The sequence below is a fragment of the Hemitrygon akajei genome, chromosome 7 (genome assembly GCF_048418815.1).
Source record: "Hemitrygon akajei chromosome 7, sHemAka1.3, whole genome shotgun sequence".
Taxonomy (NCBI): Eukaryota; Metazoa; Chordata; class Chondrichthyes; order Myliobatiformes; family Dasyatidae; genus Hemitrygon; species Hemitrygon akajei.
The window spans coordinates 48594487-48615682 of record NC_133130.1 but is presented as its reverse complement, the minus strand read 5'-3'; the positions used below and the strand labels follow the sequence as shown (position 1 = coordinate 48615682).

At 39.3% G+C, this 21196-nt stretch overlaps 1 protein-coding gene across 1 annotated transcript in view; it reads left to right on the top strand.

Moving 5' to 3' along the window:
• The window catches only part of tgfb2 (transforming growth factor, beta 2), a 64282-nt gene extending 43690 nt beyond the window's left edge, over window positions 1-20592 (top strand). The window contains exons 3-7 of the mRNA XM_073050806.1: window positions 4978-5110; window positions 5234-5344; window positions 9793-9967; window positions 17513-17666; window positions 19005-20592. Coding sequence (XP_072906907.1) covers window positions 4978-5110; window positions 5234-5344; window positions 9793-9967; window positions 17513-17666; window positions 19005-19163 — 732 coding nt within the window. The 3' untranslated portion in view covers window positions 19164-20592. The remainder of the gene's footprint in view (window positions 1-4977; window positions 5111-5233; window positions 5345-9792; window positions 9968-17512; window positions 17667-19004) is intronic.
• Window positions 20593-21196: the final 604 nt, after the last annotated feature.

Below are 21196 nucleotides of genomic sequence, written 5' to 3'. Positions count from 1 at the left end.
CAAGATGCTTCTAACTAGTCTGTCTCCATTCTGTCTGAATCCTGGTGGTGGTTCTGTGGGAAGATTCTCCAAAGAACAAATAAGTTTGGAATGTCAATGATTCCATAGGAATAAGTAGCATCTATGGAGCTGCCATTGTTTCCAGTCAAATTTCAGCTCATTGTGTTGGTCCTATGCCCATTTGTGGGACTCTGAGATGACTTTATTTGACTTGCTAATTGCAGAAGACCACAATCATAATTATGTAGCATTTCTTTAATGACATTTGATCATTATTGAATTCAACTCTGAGGTCCATCATGCACATCAGCCTTCAAACAGAATTGTGCAACGGATCCTTTGGTCTGTCATGTTCATACTAATCACTGTGTTTATCTGTGCTAGCCCCATTATCCCACATTTGATCCATGGTTCTCTCTGCTTTGCTATATGAAGTGTTTGCTTAGATCATTCCTCAATTTTGTGAGAGTACCTGTTACTGGCAATTCCTCAAACACCACATTCCAAATTCTAGTCACCCTCTGAGTGAAATAAAATCCACCTCAGATCACCTCTAAACCTCCTATCCCTCACTATATACCTATGGCCTCTTGCTTAACGCAAACCTTTCCCCACCAAGGGGGAAATCCTCTTACTATCCACCCTATCTAACACCCTCATGATTTCATAATTTCTATCACATCTCCCCTCAGGCTCCTCTGCCCCAGAGAGAACAAACCCAATCTATCCAAATAAATGAAATATTCTAATCCAGGCAACATACTGGCAAATCTCCTCTGCAAGTTCTCCAACAAAATTACAACCCTCTGCAGTCTTGTGCTCAGAAATTCATACAGTACTCCAGGTGTGATCTAGCCAATGTTTTATAAAGAAGAAACATGATATCCCAACCATTATGTTCTATTCCTCAGCTAATGGAACCTAACATCCTATATGCCTTTCTCACCACCCAAGCTAACAGTGCTGCTACTTTCAGGATCACAGGCTTTGTACCCCAAGGTCCCTTTGTACATCAACACTTCCTATGGCCTTGCCATATACTATGTGCATCTAACCCTTATTTGACATTCCAAAATGCATTGCCATGCGTTTGTCAAGATTAAATTCCATTGGCCATGGCTCTGCCCAAATTTCCTACTGATCCTCATCATGTTATAGCCTAACACAATCCTCCTCACTACCTGCAACACCATAAATTTTCACATCATTTACAACTTGCTTATCATTCCCCTACATCAATATCTATGTGGTTAATGTATATCACAGACTTTAAGGATGCCAGCACTTATCCTCATGATGCACAATTAACTATGTTTTATCACCATTGAATGAATTTAAGGAGACAGATTTTATTTTTTATTCTCACAACCATCATGGTGCTACAGTCTGTGTCAATTTTATTGACAATCTCACATCGTCCTTCAATGCCGCCTTCTTCATACTTACAGCTTTACTTCATACTTACAGCTGCTTTCCTGCCTGTGTCCAATTACTTCCCACTCTCTAAGCTTGCCAAGCCTGAAAACTGTTTATTCACAACATTACCTTCTCCAAAGTCTTGTCAATGTTTTCTCAAAATCTTAACGCTGGGAGGTACCAGAAGGCACAACAGCTGAAGTGTGATGGACTGAAGATTCACACTAACTGAAGCATTATAGGCAAACAGCCAGAAACTGAATGAACTGGCAAAGTTGAAACATGTGTTTCAGGGGTCACTTTATGTTTATCCACAACCCTACACCTTTTACCTTGTAACATGCGGATGGAATTTCCACTTGGTGCAAGCTTTGCCAGAAATTCCCTGAAGTAGCAGAGACAAAATGCAGCCACTTCTCCATTGGATTATGCTCATATCCCTTTGAAGTGGTATGAAGACAATACCACCTCGACTGTCTGATAGAATTTTAGGATTATAGAAATGCAGTGGATTCTGTCTAATTGGGCTATCAGTTAATCAGGGCTGCCACTTATTTGGGAAAACACTTAAACAAAAACTAATCAATGAAATGTATGGGATTCCTTTTGTATATTTGGGACATTGTGCTACTTAATTGGGGCAGGAAACTGTTGCTGGATGGTTTCTATCTAGGAACAGGCATGGGCACGTATGAGGCCATTGAACACTACACCATGCTTAGAAGGAACAGTTTTTAAATAGTGTCAGTTATGTCTGCTTCTGTTCAGAAAACAGTGAATTTTGTCACTGATAGTTGGCGAGAAATCAGCAGTAAGACAATTCAGAATTGTTTTGCTCACTGCTGTTTGAAGCATTCAGGCTTAGAGATGTCACAAATGACCGAGAGTGAAAATGAAATGATTTCAAGAACTATGAAGAATTTGAAGGTATCAGCAATCATCTTGAATGTTACAATGAAAATGAAGATTTGAAGTTTGCAATCATTGATGGCATTGTATGAAGGTAGTCCATTATCTACACCAGGCATCTGCACTGATTTTGTTTACAGTCAATCAAAAGAATGCTGTAGCATACAATGGATGAATTCCTCCATCAATAACTATTAGGAACTAATATACAGTTTTACAGTCACAAACACATGAAAGTCTGTTGTTGCTGGAAATCCAAAGCAACATACACAAAATGCTGGATGAACTCAGCAGGCCAAGCAGCATCCAAGGAAAAGAGCAAACAGTTGACATTTTAGGTCAAGGCCCTTCATCAATCTTGATGAAGGGCCTCAGCCTGAAACATCAACTGTTTGCTCTTTTCATGGATTATGCCTGACTGCCAAGTTCCTTCAGCATTTTGTGTGTGTTGCCACAGTTTTATCGTACTGTAGTTGTATTGAAAGTGTTCTAATTAATTCTGTATTTCATTTAAATACATAATTTGTTGAACAGTAGTTTGCTTTTTTATATCTTTTTAACTATTTCCATGAAAATTCAGCTAATTGGGGCAGCCGCTTTATTGGGCCAAAAACTTCTGGTCCCAATGTGTCCCAATTAACCAGAATCCACTATATAGAATTTACTGGCTCAAACTCATGAAGAAATACAATTCTACCATTGACACATGTCGTTGGTCTCAGGACCTCAACACACACAATTGACAGTTAGCTTTGAAGCAAGTGACTATAATTCACTATCCACTAATACAGGTTGTACCATTGGGCAATCCCCACAATGTCAAAAGAGAAACCTAATAATAATCTTGCACTGAAATTATAATCTTCTCCAGAATATGCAGAGTAAGAATCCTACCATTCAACGTACTTATGTGTCCTTGATCATGGAACAATTAACATTGCTCTTCTTTCCAGGATTATTTTATTTTCTTTTGAAATCTTGAAATCCATAATGTAGAAGTTAATTTGCTTAAGGAAAAATAGTATATCATTTTGTATAAATAACTATAGCAGGTAATAATAAATTTTACATAATTAGATGAAGAATAAGTTCTATATTTTAAAATATTGTCTGCAAATATAAACCACAATGAAGAATTTATCACACAGTTTGGGGTCTCAGATTAGCAGTGTCTGAAGAGAGCAGAATCACTCTTAGCCCAGCACAAAATTGATATATACAATCCAGTTAGGATGAATGGTTGAAATTTACTAATTTGGCAACTCCACCTAATTTCTCAAATGTTCTCCAGGAAAGGAAAGACCGCTGTTAAAAGATACCTTGAAATAATCTTAGAGCAAATGCTGTAGGCAACACTGGTTTTTCCTCCTTCGTGGAGAGTCCTTCAAATCATGTATGATCTACTTAATGTAGAGAGAATGACAGAATTTACTCTTTAATAAATGTATTCCTTCCTTGAATGTTTATTTATCCAACGTCTCTGGTTTCTATCTCTCATGGTCTTGTAGGGGAATGGGCTTGAGAGGGAACTGTTTCAGCCATGATGAAATAGCAAAGCAGACTCAATGGGCCAGATGATGTAATTCTGCTCCTATCTTTTATAGTTTTATGATCAAGTTCAAATGGTAAACAGTAGAAACTTAACAGAATGTGTTAAAACATCTTCATCTAAAATACTATTCTGCAATACAACTCTAACAGGGAAATATTTACAGATGTCCTACTCCTAACTCCTATGATGTTACAACATCTTGATGGATCTACCAAGTGGATTCATTATTTGGTATAGTAAAGACTGCAGAGATATAGGTATTATCCATAAAAACCAGACATTTGGATTTCTTCCAGCATTTCTGTTTTTGTTTCAGGTTGCAACATCTTCAGATTTATTTGTTTTCCAGGCCATGTTACAGTAACTCTGGGGGATGAATAGTAGAATAATGTCTAGAGCACTGAATATTCTTTATATATGACTTGCCATCAGTTTGCCTTCAGCATTTATAAAAAACAGGAGGGAGCATATAAAGCCAAAGATGTAGGATACATTTGACCTATTGCTGAGGACAGAAGTCCTTTTGAATCTCCTCATTCCTAGCTGGCAAAAGGGATGAAGTGATTCATATCAGTCCACGCTTTGGAATATAAAAGCATGAATCATCCTGCAGAATGTGAGCCACTTTAATAGGAAAAATAATAGTTCAGATCCACTCACACTAATTATTGTCCTACAAATTATAAAGGCAAAATGTAGGCATAAAGGAAGGACAGAGGATCAAGAGTATTCAGCGAGACTGATGAACCTGTACCTCAAAGCAACACGTACAAAATGCTGAAGGAACTCAGCAGGCCAGATTTCCAGCAAATGCAGATTTTCTTGTGTTTATGCACTTCAAATCCATTCATTATCTTTTCCCCATACCCTTTACCATACTGTGCATAAAGAAAAAACACACAAACCCATCAACAAAATGTATGATAGTGGTAGTTCCAGAATTCTATTGCACATTTTATTATAGCTATATTTTGCACAATATTTTAATCACTGGCTGAGAATTTTGTTCCCTTGTTGCTCTCTCTTGCTATCCATGAGGTTGGCTGACTCTTATTCATAGAAAGTGATCAGATTAATTTTCATTGCATTTTTATTCTCAGATTCTAAAGCACAAAGACATATCATCTCCCAGCCATCGGTATATTGATAGTAAAGTTGTACGAACGAGAACTGAAGGCGAATGGCTTTCCTTTGATGTTACAGAGACAGTAAATGAATGGTTACTCCATCGAGGTAAAGCCCTGTGGTTTTTATCTCCATTTAGATAATAAAGTTGCCTAAAATTATTCTTTAAATAAAATTTTGATTCTGTAATATGTGTGTGGTAATATTAGTTTAATATTTTATCTTTTGTAGAGAGAAACAATGGCTTTAAAATAAGTCTACATTGCCCATGTTGCACATTTGTGCCTTCAAGTAATTATATTATACCAAATAAGAGCGAAGAGCTGGAAGTTCGATTTGCAGGTAAATGACATTTTATAATGTTATAAAAGAAGTTTTTATAACATTTTGGCCTATCACGGTCCACACCTCTTGATAATACGCTGGATAACTATGGTTTCAGTGTCTGTAAATAAGCTATGTGTTAATTGATCCACATCTTTTGCCTCATTTATTTCATTTATCACGATGTTGTATTATTGAAGCCAAGATTGCAAAATCTGTATTTTGAATCAATATACAATAGGTGAAAAATATCAATGGCATATACTGGGAGACAATGGCATAATGTATTTCTCAATAGGGCTGGGAATGAGAGTGGAAAACAAATGTGTGTTTTAAAATTTCCTATCTAACTTGTGATGGAGGATCAGGGGTAATGACAGAAAATCTAGATCATGAAACTTCTTTCTTGGGTGTCACTTTTAAGTGAAATGAGCTAACTCCATGCTGTGAGATGCTCATAAACCTTGCCCTTTGTAGGCATTCATTAAAATACTTCAAATTTCTTATAGAAAAAGCAACATGTATGAATAATGACTTCAAAATGTTCCTTATCACAGTGATCAGGCAGATTGAGTCCACAGAGGAAATTCTCTTGATACCAAAATAGTCTTGACTTTTACATACATTTTAAAAACAGATCATTTGCACAGCTTAGAATTTTTATAAAATTCCCCAAATATTGATTTTGTAACTGTTTTGGGGCAAGGACATGCATTCTCCAATATCATCAACTATAACGTCTTAAAAAAGAAATGGATAATTAGTTTAAAAATGCTTTTGGTTTTGGGACTGTAAGATCAAAGGTGAATGCTAATGGAAATATTTTTCTGTTTGGTTAATTTATTACTATTCTTTGTTCCTTTGATAAATTGTATTCATTTAACACTTCATACCATAACAATTTCAATTAAGCAAAACTAATGAATCAACTATGCCACTTAATAATAATGAGCAAGTGGTAATAAAAGTGGCTCAATGCCAAAATAATATCTGTGTATGAAAGCTTTAATATTCTTACATTTAAGAGGACCCAGTGCCATATTTAAAAAAATAAAAAACACTTTGTTTGATTCCCAAATTGCAACTAAAACAATGTTTAGAAGCTTAGTTCTTTCCTAAATCTTAATTTTATTGACCTAACCTCTCCCTATCATTGTTAGGACCACCACTGGAATTCAGGACTTTGAGCAGCTGTAACTGCACTTAGTACACCACCGCAGTAAAGTGCATTACAGTTGCTGGAAAAAATTGATCTTGCTACTGGAAACAGTAAGCATTCCAGAGATTCCTTAAGTTATCAGACCCTGGTTAGGTCATATTTATGGAATTTCACAGTAATGTTATATTAGATCTTTAAGTTCTAACAATAAAGCAAAGTATTTTAGTTACTATTGTGACACCAAAATCCAGCTAAAGATCTAAGCACTGTGATCTGTGGCATTACACTGCCTTTCATTAGCATTATCAGTTTGTGAAATGAGAATTGAAGTAGTGAGAACCTTGACACCAAAGGAGAGCTGAGAACCTAGGGGTGAAGAGGCTCTGATTTACTTTTATTTCAGGAGTTGTTATGGCAATCCCTTTGAGAACTTTTACAGCTTGTGTTACCTCATAAATGGTGCATTTTACCCATTTAAAGCCTTCCTAAGTTTGAGATGATGGGTTTTCTTAAAAGAAACACTTATACTTAGCGAAAATGGGGCCAATTTTCATGGCTGGCCTCTACTCCAGAACATGGCAATCTGTGGAGTACCTGGTGTGTGGCTTGCATCACTTCAAAAGCACTGTACAGTAGGAACTGGTGATAGAAACAGGACGATGATGCCAATGCTGGACTGGCTTTGGGGCCCTTTTTTAGCAACTAGCTGCTAAGAGGATATTTAGGCTTGAAAACCAAATTGGCGATTCAGTGAAAGGTAGGCACTTATCTTTTATTGATCTTTTGTTGTCTAGTACCTCAGAGTTATTGTCAATGTCCTGGGGTGCCAGTAGAAATGGAGCCTTGGGAATGCAAGCACAGGTCACCAAATGGCTTAAGCTACTTTTCTAACTCATTATTGTGTACATGCTGAGCCTGCAGCTATCACTGGTGTCAATGCCCACTGTTTTGGAAATCAGGTGCTAAATAAAAGCATGGAACATACATAGCAAAGGGCTCAACAGCTCCCTAACAAAACTTCCCATTTCAATCCTTTCAAGAGTGGTTCTATGTACCACTGTCGGAGTAGAATAACAGATATATCCTTTGAACCATGTTTTTTTATTTACAATGAAAACAATGCAAATAATAGAATGTTATCACCAGTGGAAAATCTACAGCTCCCAAAGGGCTGTTGTAGACATGGCCTGGGATAATGCTGATCTGAAAATACTGAAACTGAAAACACAGAGTAGCATGAACCATTTAGTCTGAGAAGCTGGTTGATACAACCGCGGGCATATCCACATTGATTTCTGTAAGTTTAGTTTGTAAGCCTAGTGGTGGATGGGTTGATAGGGGACTAAATTTTAGAACAACTATTATCTCATTCATAGCCATGATAGCCAGTCTTATATTGTCGTCATTGATGAAAGATTTTCCATGAATTAAAATATAGTTCACTTCTATATTGAAGCAACACACACAAAATGCTGGTGGAACGCAGCAGACCAGGCAACATCTAGAGGAAGAAATACAGTCGACATTTCGGGTCCAGACCCTTCGTCAGGAATGAAAGGTCTCGGCCCGAAAAGTCAACTGTACGTCTTCCTATAGATGTTGCCTGGCCTGCTGTGTTCCACCAGCATTTTGTGTGCGTTGCTTGAATTTCCAACATCTGTAGATTTCCTCGTGTTTACACTTCTATATTGACTTGCCTAGAGAGATTATGAGATCCCACTTTCCCTCCTACTTACAGCAAAACATTTATCTCAATCGCTCAACTTTTAAAGTCAGCAAGAAGATGGTAGTCAGTGCAACCAAGAAACCCTCTGGACTGGACATGACAGTGCTAACAGACTGAATTTGATCAACCAAGAGAAAATCTGCTGATGCCGGAAATCCGAGGAATACACACAAAATGCTGGAGGGACTCAGCAGGTCAGGCAGTATCTATTCAAAAGAGTAAACAGTCAACGTCTCCGGCTAAGACCCTTCAGCAGGACTGGAGTAAAAAAGATGAGGGTTCAGAGTTAGAAGGGAGGTAGGAGGAAACGCAAGATGATAGGTGAAGTTAGGAGGCAGTGAGTGAAGTAGAGAGCTGGGAATTTGATTGGTGAAAGAGAAGCGGGAATCTAATAGGGAAGAACAAAGGACTTTGGAAGAAAGGAAAAGGGGGAGGCAATGGGCAGGCAAGGCGATGCGGTGAGGAAGGAGAAAAGGGATGGGGAATAGAGAAGGGTGGGGGGGCATTACCGGACGTTCAAGAAATCAACATTCATGCCATAGAGGCTACCCAGATGGATATAAGATGTTGCTCCTCCAACCTGAATGTGGCGTCATTGCGACCATAGAGGAGGCCATGGATGGACATGTCAGAATGGGAATGAGAAGTGGAATTAAAATGGGTGGCTACTGGGAGATCTCATTTTGCTGGCAGAGTGTAGGTGCTCATTGAAGCAGTCTCCCAATCTATATCAGGTCTCACCGATATATAGGCAGCCACACTGGGAGCATCGGATACAATACAACAGACTGGCAGGTGAAGTGCTGCCTCATTTGGAAGGACTGTTTGGGGCTCTGAATGGTAGTGAGGGAGGAAGCGTAGGGGCAGGTGTAGCACTTGTTCTGCTTGCAAGATATGTGTGCCAGGAGGGAGATCAGTGGAGAGGGACGACAGGACCAATGAGTTGTGTAGGGAAAGATCCTTGCGGAAAGCAGAAAGTGGGGTCGAGGGAAACGTGCTTGGTAGTGCGATCCCACTGAAGATGGCAGAAGTGCTCTCAGGAAGAGGCTTTTCATTTCAGGATGAAGGAGGTGTCCTCCTTTAAAGAAAGGGGCTTCTCTTCCTCCACCATCAGCACTGCCTTCAACCATATTTCTTGTGTTTCTTCTTCCCCTCCTTTCTAACCCTGACTCCTCATCTTTTTGTCTCCAGTCCTGCTGAAGGGTCTCAGCCCAAAACGTCCACTGTACACTTTTCCATAGATGCTGCCTGGCCTGATGAGTTCCTCCAGCACTTTGTGAGTGTTGCTTGAGGAAAGCTGAATTGTACAAATGGACAATCCCCATCTACCTCTAGAGTCATTCATTTCTCTCCCTCAGCTGTACTGAAACCAGTCAGAATGCACTCAGTGTTAAAATCAAGCTCAATGTTTGGAGAGTGCAGAATTCTGTAACGTCTAATTTATATCCAAGAGACAGGTGAAATTTATTTCAAGTAATTAGGATACAGTGTATGGAAGATATTTTTGAAAGCCTTTTAGAAATGTGCTGAAGTTACCAACTTGCATTGATATCTTCTCTAACTTGAGCTGTTGTTTTAAAGGAATTTCTGACAACTACCCAGGAGATTATCCTGGCGTGGATAAGGGAAAAAAGGGTAAGGACCATATTGGGAAGACAGCACATCTCCTCCTCATGCTATTACCAACCTACAGGCTTGAGTCACAGCAATCTAGCGGACGGAAGAAGCGTGCACTGGATGCCACATTTTGCTTTAGGTAATATGCACATGTATTGTACTTTGCTCCATGTGTCTTTGCAAGCACAAAAATGCTTTAAGGTTTAAACCATTTATAACATCTAAAAGACAGATAACACTGTCCTCTCAATCTGATCTGATAGGTTGCTAAGTCTTTTAAGCCTTCATGCAAGTTTATTTTCCAAAGATATAAGGATATATTTTGCATTCATGAATATGATCCAGACATCGGGTAAATTAAAGTTATCATCTTAGATACAAAATACAAACTCTGTTCTCTAGTCACTGATACTGTGCCCTCTATCACCCACACCTCAAAGCACCCACAGCTCACCTTTCTCCATCTCAACCACTGAACCACACTTTGTCCCCAACTCTTTTATGAGTCGTAGAGAAGTACAGCATAGAAACAGGCGCTTCAGCCCATCTAGTCCTTCCCAAAACCATTTAAACTGCCCACTCCCATCGACCTGCACAGGAGCCACAGCCCTTCCCAGACCCCTGCTATCCATGTACCTATCCAAACTTCACTTCGAAATCGAGCTCCCATGCACCACTTGTGCTGGCAGATCATTTCACACTCTCACTGCCCTCTGAGTGAAGAAGTTTCTCCTCGTGTTCCCCTTAAATTTTTCACCTTTCACCCTTAAGCCATGACCTCTGGTTGTAGTCCCACCCAACCTCAGCAGAAGAAGCCTGCTTGCGTTTACCCTATCTATGCCCCTCATAATTTTGTGTACCTCACACATCTCCTCCCAATCTTCTATATTCTAAGGAATAAAGTCTTAACCTATTCAAAGTTTCTGTAAAACTCAGGTTCTCCAGAGTCAGCAACATCCTTGTAAGCTTTCTCTGTATTCTTTCAACCTTATTTACATGCTTCTTGTAGGTAGGTGACCAAAACTGCACACAATATTCCAAATTAGGCCTTACTGGCATCTTCTTCAACTTCAATATAACATCTCATCTCCTCTACTCAACACATTGATTTGTGAAGGCCAATGTGCCAAAAGTTTCCTTTATGACCCTGTCAACCTGTAACACTACCTTCAACGAATTATGTACCTGTATTCCCAGACCCCTCGGTGCCCCACCATTCACTGTGTAAGACCTACACAGCTGGTCCAACCAAAGTGCAACACCTCACACTTGTCTGCATCAAATTCCATCTGCCGTTTTTCAGACCAATTCTGGTGATCTGCTTGATCACAGATCCATATTCTCTTTAGCACAACTCTGACACCATTATAACACCATCTGTTCTCTTGTTTCCCTTTGGGTGAGATGTGGGGTGGATTTTCTAAGTTCAAGGAAAATTTATTATCAAAGCACATATATGTTACTATATGCAAAACTGAGATCAGTTTTCTTGCGGGCATACTCAGTAACTTCAAAAAAACATAATAGAATCAATGAAAGATCACACCCAACAGGATTGACAAACAACCAATGAGCAAAAGACAACAAAAATTAAAAAGAAAAAAATTTAAAAATACATATCGAGGACAGTTGTGTTTACAGTTCAGTGATGGGGTAGTTATTCAAGAGCCTGATGGTTGAAGGGTAATGGCTGTTCCTGAACCTTGTGATATGGGTGCTGAGGCTTCTGTACCTTCTTCCTAATGACAGCAACAAGAAGAGAGCATGCACGAGGAAATCTGCAGATGCTGGAAATTCCAACAACAACACACACAAAATGCTGGTGGAAATCAGCAGGCCAGGCAGCATCTACAGGGAGAAGAGAGCATGGTCTGGGTAGTGGGGGCTCTTGATGAAGGATGTTGCATTCCTGTACAGCACTCCATGTAGATGTGCTCATTGGTGGGAAGGGCTTTATCCATGGTGGACTGAGCTGTATCTACTACTATTTGTAGGATTTTCCATTCAAGGGCATTTGTGTTTCCATACCAGGCCATGATGCAACCAGTCTGTATACTCTCCACCACTCATCTATAAAAGTTTGTCAAAGTTTTCAATGTCATGACAAATCTACACAAACTTAAAAGGAATTAGAGGCACTGAAATGCTTTCTCCATAATCGCACTTACATGTTGGGCCCGGGACAGATTCTCTGAAATGTTAACACCAAGAAAGTTAAAGTTGCTGACCCTCTCCACCTCTAATCCCCCAATGGGGACTGGCTCATGGATCTTTCCTTCTCCTAAAGTCAATGGCCAGTTCCTTGGTCTTGCTGACATTGAGTGAGAGGTCGTTGTTGTAGCACCACTCAGCCAGATTATCAATCTCCCTCCTATATGCTGATTTGTCACCACCTTTGATTTGGCCAACAACAGTAGTGCCATCAGCAAACTGAAATATGGCCTTGGAGCTGTGCTTAGCCTCACAATCATGAGTATAAAATGAGTAGAGCAGAGGGTCAAGCACACAGCCTTCTGGTGCACCTGTGCTGATGGTGATCGTGGAGGAGATGTTGTTGCCAATCCAAACTGACTGGGGTCTGCAAGTGAGGAAATTGAGGATCCAATTGCACAGGGAGGCATTGATGCTGAAGTCTTGGAGTTTAATGATTGGCCATAGTTTCAGGATAATGGGGCACCCATTTTAGCGGGTTGCAGGAGATCACAGATACATGAAATCTGGTACAACATCAAATCGTGGAGACAGTTATCAAGCACATATTGGATGCTGATCCTTTGAGTCTATTCTTCCGTTCACATATCTCCTGTTGATGTGTGACGTGTATACTTTAATAGTTTAGAACATGAGATTTCAAATTAGGAATTGACCCCACATCATTTGCCATTTGCGACAGAGAACCTTGAGGATCTACAGCACATTGAGTGCTCTGGTTTTATAAATTGTAGCTCCCTGGTAAGCCTCAGGCTCGCTCAGCTCACCTCCGTCTAGGGAGAGCAGCCTTCGGTCCCGCCAGACTGGGTAATCAGCTTGTGTAGCCACTGTGCGATGTCCCCACCAAGCCCGATAACAGACAGTACACTGTATGCGATTAAATTATTACACTTTATAGATCTTACTGGAACTATGTACTTAATAGAGATACAATATAAAAGGAAAAGTAAAAGGCACCAAACTTATCAAAGTCCAACCACTTCGTGCACTACTGTTGGAGCTCAGTTAACGAAGTCTTCTTGCCACCATTCGATCCCCTCTGACCCCCTCGACCCGCCGCCAACAGTGGTCGACCAGAAGCTCCACACAAATCTCTCATCGCCAAAAGCCCTGGGCCTGGGACCCCCGCTCAGGGTCTGTTCCGTCGCCCAGCTTACAACATCGCGTCTTCTCCCTCTAACTCCCTCGCACCATCTCTCTCAAATTCCGCCCAACACTAGCTTGCAGATCCACAAGAAAGAATAACCTCTATCCCAACTGATTAACAAACGAATACAATTCTCGTTATCAGTAATTATAACCCAAACAAGCTGCAAAAGAAAGCACTCTCTCACCAGTTAGCATAACAAAGAAGCATTTTTACTTTACCAAACAAAGAAGCCATTTTGATTAACATGCTGTGACATAAAGAAAGAAGGAACCCCCTTACAAAATCATATTGTCTAATTTTCATAGGACTCTGCCAGGCCTTAGAGTGATAGTGTCATGGAGAGAATATAGCACAGAAACAGGCTCTTCAGCCCAACTGGTCGATGCCAGCCATAGCATCTTCCCTACTGGTTCCACTTGCCCATATTTGGTCTATAACTATCCAAGCCATCCCTTCATGTACCTATCCAGATGCCTTAATTTTTGCAGTTGTGCCTGCCTCAACCACTTACTCTGGTAGGTGGATCCAGGTACTCACTATTCTCTGGAAAAAAAAGTTTCACCTAAAACTCAATTGCCCATGGTTCCAGCTGTAGTTTATTCTGCTTTTCATTTTATTTTCCTTTGTGAAACTCTATATCAAATATATTTTCAGTCTTCTCCATTTTGGAGAATGCACACTTTCAGATATTTGTTCTAGATCTCCTCAGTAATTTATATTGTTTACTCAGTGCATGGTATCTGGCGAAAGCTCTGCTGATATAATGCCTTCAATCTTAATCCTCCCGTCAGACGATCAAGCCCTGAAAAAGGAAGATTGTGCTGGTGTTAGTTTATAAGGAGGGAGATTTTGAGCTGTGTTACTATACTGTCTTGGCAATGCTGGGGAAATCCATTCATTTTTTTATACTTATTTTTATTTGCGTGACATGGTGACATAGCGGTTAGTGTAACACTATCACAGTGCAGCAACCGGATTCAGTTTCTGCTGTTATCTATTGCAAATTAGTACATTCTCCCCATGACTGCGGGGGTTGGCTCAGGGTGTTCCAGATTTCTCCCACATTCCAAAGACGTACAGGTTAGAAAGTTAATTGGTGACATAGGTGTAACTGAACGACACAGTCTCGTGGGCTAGAGGGCCTGTTACTTTGCTATATCCCTAAATAAAACAATAAAAATCCATTAAATTCCACTGCTGTCTGCAAAGAGTATTTACAATCTCCCTACGACTGCATGCATTTCCTCCGCATGGTCTGCTTTCCTTCCACATTCCAACGATATACCGCTTAGTTGGTGTAATTGTGCAGGGCAGGCTCAATTGGGTTGGCAGGTCCTGTTACCATGCTGTATCTCCAAATAAAATACAATAGATAAAATAAAATTGGCCACCTCCCATTATTCTTTCAGTTAATAAATTTAGATAGTATTACGTTGGGTGTGAAAGGACAAACTAGGGTCTGTTATTAAATTTTGTAGGACCCCTTTGTCCCAATGTTTGATGTTTTTCTTGCTACCCTAGACTTCCCCAGTAAATATAGTGTCTATATTATATACTAAGACTACAATTCCACATGGAATTTTCAATTTATTAGCAAATAACTTTTTGTGCAGAATGAATTCTCCCTACAAAAGGCAAATTCCATTTTAGCCCATTTTTTATAACTTGTATCTTCACTTTCAATTTCACCTACTCTCATTCCACTTGTTCAGCAACAGTAGTGTTTGTAGCGGTTTTGTGGTGGGTTTGGTTGACTGGGAATGGCTTCATTGCCTGGAGATGGCATCTGTAACCCAGAGGGCAGGGTTGGATGGCCCAGAAATGGCTCCAGGAATGGGATAATGGACGAGGTCAGGCTATTGGCTAGGGTTCTGTTCTAGTTAGGATAGGTGGTCAGAAGGTATGATTGGAAGTCAGGAATGTGGCATTTATGGTTAGTGATGGCGTCAATGTTCAGGTAGTTGGGTCAGTGGTCAGGCAGAAGAGTGTTGGACGTAGAGGGTAAGCTGTGTTTGATTAGAAGACAAGTAGGCAGATGGGTGTGTGAATCGGGTAAAATGTATGAGCTCAGAGAGGTTATGATCTGTATGTTGTGGCCTGGAGGGAGTGTCGGCTAAGTGAATCACTGAGAGAAGGTTTGTTCAGGTAGGTTCCCTACTCCAACAAGGCACCTGCTCAGGGAGATACCACTTGGGTCACCTTGAAGTTTGTTGTTCACAGTGACAATGTCACTGGAGAAATACTGAAGCTAGTGTATGTTTATTTATTTTTTTGTGTATGCTCTGGCAGAGCCTCGGCAACCACTTTTTTATTCAAGTGGTTGTCTTGGAGGAAAGATTCTGTGAGTGGTCCCCCACATCCTTCTCACAGTGCGGCATTTTTTTTTATGAGGCCGCGTTGCGACACTTGACACTCAACCCGGCACAGATGGAAAGCATGTCCGGGAGCAGTCTGACTGGATTCGAACTTGAGACCTTCGCTCCGGAGTCCGGCGCTGATGTCACTGCGCCACCACCCAGTCTAGTGTATATAGAAGCGTTTTGTTCAGCTAAAAACGAGCAGCAGGCATCAAGTTAGACTGTAAGATATAGGAGCAGCATTAGGTCATTTGGCCCATCAAATCTGCTCTGCCATTTCATCATGGTTAATATAATTTTCCGTGCCTTGACCAATCAGGAATATTGAGACACTCTTGGAAGAAGAGGTCTGCTCAACCCAATATTACATGACATTTTTATATGCTAAAGATCAAAGGTAACGGCAGGACAATTCTATAATTATAATCGGGACATAGCCTCAAGATTCAGAGAAGTAGATTTAGGATGGAGATGAGGAGGAACTGCTTTTCCCAGTGAGTGGTGAATCTGTGGAATTCTCTGCCCAAAGAAGCCATGGAGGCCACCTCAGTAAATATATTTAAGACAAGTTTGGATAGATTTTTGCATAGTAGGGGAATTATGGGTTATGGGGAAAGGAAGGTAGGTGGAGATGAGTCCGTGGTTGGATCATCCATGATCTTATTGAATGGCAGAGCAGGCTCAATGGGCCAAATGGCTTACTCCTCCTATTTCTTATGTTCTTAAGTATCTTATGCTTCCTTTGAATTACATATAGTTTTCAAACAGTACCTTCTTTGTACCCACACCCCAGAATCCATAAGGAGTGTTAATTCTCACTGACCATAGGCCATATTCATGAATATGCAGGCATCTGAGGTCTACGTGGAGAGTCAGAAACACTCACAAAATGTTGGAGGAGCTCAGCAGGCCAGGCAGCATCTATGAAAAAATAGTAAACAGTCAATGTTCTGGGCCAAGACCCTTCAGTCCTGAGCTGAATTTTAAATTCAAGCTGCAATTCAAATCTGAAAAAATGGCTGCTGTTGAAAATATTTGCTGTATGTCCTAACTCCAGAGTAGGCCATAATAGGTGCTGTGAATTCATGTTTCTGCACTCCCAGTCTGCAGATAGAGTTGGGAGTACATAAGGATTCAAAGATTCAGAACAAAAGTCACAGACTTCATCATGCGTGCATCTTACCATGAATGTGAATTACTTTTTATTTTTCAAACAGATTACATAATACAGTACATTAAAACTTGATGTTATGTGGTTCAATTTCCAGTAGCTATGCGAACAGTTGAGTTTGTGTATGATCTGCCTGGATTCTTAGAATATGAATGTCCTAAGTTAATAAAGTGCTACATTTAATATGAGATGTGGTAAACCCCTGAACTTCAATTGCACTCTTGAATGAATTGATGAAAATCAGCTGCCTGAATGTGGTAGCTGTTACAAACAAGGGAGCCAAGACGCACCCAGCAAGGTCACACTAAAGTAATCAAGATGATTCCGGCCAACACCTTGTATTGGAATGATACCATCTCCTTTCGTTTGTACTCTATGTTAATGCAAAACACAAATTTCTTTGACCCTTTTTAATTGTAGCTAAGCACTGGGTTGATAGTTATATCATAATTTCCACAGCTGTAGATAATTATCCATTTTGTCTAAATAGATATAGGTAAAATATGTATTTAAACTGATTTTATTTTACATTTACTGCTGAATAATTGAGAGCACCTCTGAAGTTGCTTTACAAGCAACTCAGTATTATCAGTTCCTGGCAGATTGTGATGGGCAACAAATGCCAACCTTCGATCACACCCACGTCCCAAGTGAAAAATGAATCCTGCTGTAGCCATACTCTTGCATGCTTAAAATTCTGGCTGTTATCAGGAAAATAGAGTAGAAATTGAAAAGAAGAGAGCAAAATTTTACAGATTTCTGACATTTAATTGAGAATTTTTATTCTTTGGACAGAAACTTACAGGATAATTGCTGTTTACGCCCACTGTACATTGACTTCCGAAGAGATCTAGGGTGGAAATGGATTCATGAACCCAAGGGCTACAATGCCAACTTCTGTGCTGGGGCCTGTCCTTACCTCTGGAGTTCAGACACTCAACACAGTCAGGTAAATACCACCTTTGACAACATGACCATTTTAACACCATTATATTAAACAGTTTTGATGTTTAGATCTTTTACAATATTGTTAATTGCATGTTTGATCTATTTATTATGCTGGAAAATAGCAGTATGTTATTCATTTTTAAAAATATGTTTTCAAAGAAAATACGAACCATTGGAAAGTTAGTCAACAGAAGTATACAAGTAAAGATTATGTAATGTAAATGCTCTTTTATCCGCTAATGTCTACACATTCACTAGTGAAAAATGTGATTAATAAAAAGGTTGTGATCTGCGCCATCTTGGCCTGATTCTAATGAGGTTTCCATAATTGGGAACCATTTGATAGCTATGAATTTTATCATTATCTATTAATGCATTGTTCCATAAATTACTATTGAATCAAAATGTCTTTTGGTAAATTATAATAAATAGGACTACATATTTATCTGACAAGCTACACCGTGATATGGCTAATTAACTGAGTGAGAAAACACAAAAAGGCTGAGGAGGAAGGATGTGGGAGCTGCAATCTGTGTCCCTGGCAGGGCTAGATTGTGGGCAGTTTTGGAAATGGGTTGCTGCTTCCACCAGTTACTCTGGGTTTCCAAATTCTTTTGATGAAAGGACTCGATGTTCACAATATCATCCCTGGTAGTCCACCTGACCAGTTTTTATAAAACCATTTTAATGCTAATAAATATAAATTCTGGGCAATTGAGCAATATCCCATGATAGCTCATTGCTGGGTAGAATGGTAAAAGTTAAATCTTTCGTGTCACCAAGGTTTCGCGAAACAATCTGAGCATGTTGAAGTCCCGAATGATTGAGCATTTAAGTGCAGTCAGCCCATTATGCAATTTTTTTGATGAAAATCTACTTGTGAGAAGAATCTATCAAGAGAGATATATCAGGGTTTTGTTTAATCTCTGGGAGACATCCAAAATATTTACAGATGCCTAAAGGGAGCAAACTGGTGTAACGGCAGCATTTTACACATTGCCATGGAGTTATATTAAATACACCATGGCCATCTGGTTTGGGCTGGATATCAATTAAAAATCAAATGCCACATTTTTCTTGGAAGAAATGTTACTGCAATGATGCTTTATTAAGTTACAAAGCACAAAAACAATTCTCTTTTGCCTATTCAATGGAGCAGTGTTCAACAACTGTACCTTTCTTTCTCCCAGTTAGGCTGTGTTTGTTTAAGATATTTCTCAAGTGACTATTTATTCTTTCAGTCATATATAAACTTCCTACTAGAATGACCACAGGCCATATGACTGTTTTTTTTCTAAAAGATTACTTGGCAGACTAAAGGATGTTTTCTTTATTTCAGATACTTGGCCTGTACAACAACCTAAACCCTGAAGCTTCCGCCTCTCCTTGCTGTGTTTCTCAAGACCTGGAGCCACTCACCATCCTCTATTTCATTGGCAAAAATCCCAAAATTGAACACCTTTCAAATATGATAGTTAAGTCTTGCAAATGCAGCTAAGAATGAATACATCCCTTGAAAATCCCAGGTTCATCAGTGTTAAACAAAAGAACAATACACGGTACTAGTTTGAACTATTCGGAAACTATTTTCTTGTTTAACTACCAACAGAAACAAAAGAAGCAAAAAATGTACATTGAAGGCTTTAATTCTATCCTTCACTTACTATTTTAGTGTGATAGATGAGACACAGAACCTTTAATTTTTTTAAAAAAATAAAACACTGGAAGAATTGTAAGTGTTAATATGTGAAATAAAAGGAGTCCCACTTAGTGGAAATGCTGTACAGGTCCCGTGCCTTACTTGATCTCTTGTGTATTGTTATGCAGTTGGCATCCTATAAAATCCTTTCTAAGGGCACAAGTATAATAAAATATATTGCTGATCTGTTCATCGAGGGATGTGTTATTGGGTCAATATGGCAGAATATGGCAAGAAAATTTGAAATCATTGTGAATGGTCAAATATTATATTGGCTTGAAATGCTAACAGTAAGCACTTGGGCCTAAAAATCAGAGTGACAGGAGAAAGAAGGAAATGTTAAGTGAAACACATAGAATCTAAATGTTAGGATATTTTATCGGAGAAGTGCCTTCATAGTAAAGAATATCAGGCAAAATAAAGATTAGAATAATTTGGTGAGAAGGGGGTTAACTTTTCAAAATAAAAGTCAGATAGCACCTTTCCTTTCCCCCTCTGCATTAGTTTTAACATCTGTAAACATGTTAACCTCAGAAATGTAGTGGTACATAGTCTGTGTGCTGATTGGGTAATTAGCTGCAGTGATCAGCGGGTAGCAGATATGGAATACGATAATTGCAAGTTCTATCTACTACTTGGCTTGGGTTTAAAGATTTTCATGCGCAATTGTGATGGTCCTGTTCCAGTGCAGGGGGGGCAGGTCAGAAATGCAGAGGTCAGCATTCGCAATCAGTGGGACTTGTAATATTATGGCCTCTATTTTTAATATCTGAAAAAAACTGGCTAAGCATTAACTCAGGTGCAGTGATCTTTCTACCATCTCTTCAATCTGCCCTCCTGTTGAGCAAGTCAGCACAGCAGGAGCAGATCCCTCCAAATCCAGGGCAAATGTATTTGCAGAAAATAAAGTATTGGGGGCTTATTTTCATTGCGCTCTCAGGTTTTGGGCTCTATACTTAGATTTCATCTTTTAAAGCAGTTAAATAAATGTCCCTTGCTCCCACATATCAAACAGAAAGTGCTAAATAACATTAGCTTTCTCCTTTCTCCAAACTGATCATCAATTTGTATACAAAATTTCAACTCTAACTCTGCTATAATTTCTGTTTTTAAATTTGTTAGTGTGATGCTTTATTGTTGCCAGTTACATATGAGTGAACAATTAGCAAACACAAAACTGAAATGTGTACAGTATTGTTTAAAAAAAATAAAGAAATTAGAACTACAACGTGAAATTGATGCTTCTGTTTACACCAAGGTTATAACACTTCATCTGCAAGAGTAGCTGAGCAGTTATAACACTTTTCTAACCAAATACCCATTCTGTTTTGGGCTTGAATCAGGTCGATAGCAAAATTCTAGGACTGTGTCAATGTAAGTTATATTAGGGATGCTAAAAGATGGTGCCACATGGAATAAGAGAGTATGGTTCTGTGTCTGCAGTTCTTCAATTGGTGTTGCTCTCATTTTAAGTGGAGACCAAGTATTTTTTCAACAGAATAAAAATCATTAGGGTTCATTGATCCATTAAACCCCATGCTTTTTTTTGTCATTAACAGAGTTCTTTCATGTGCCTTTTGAACACTGGGATGGGTCTGCCTTCCAGGAGAGCTTCATTTCTTTCTTTCATTGTATAACCACAGAAGGCAAAATAATAGTGCTAAATCCTTTGATATTACTTTGCTGGTGAATGATCCATGAGGCATGCCTGTTTAGGCTTAAAGGTGGCAAATCTCAGATTTCCTCTGCCCATCACATTAAAGCATTTCTTCTTGAATAGAAGATCCATGTTTTAATCTTCCTTTACAAAGTGCTACATTCTTAATTAGGAT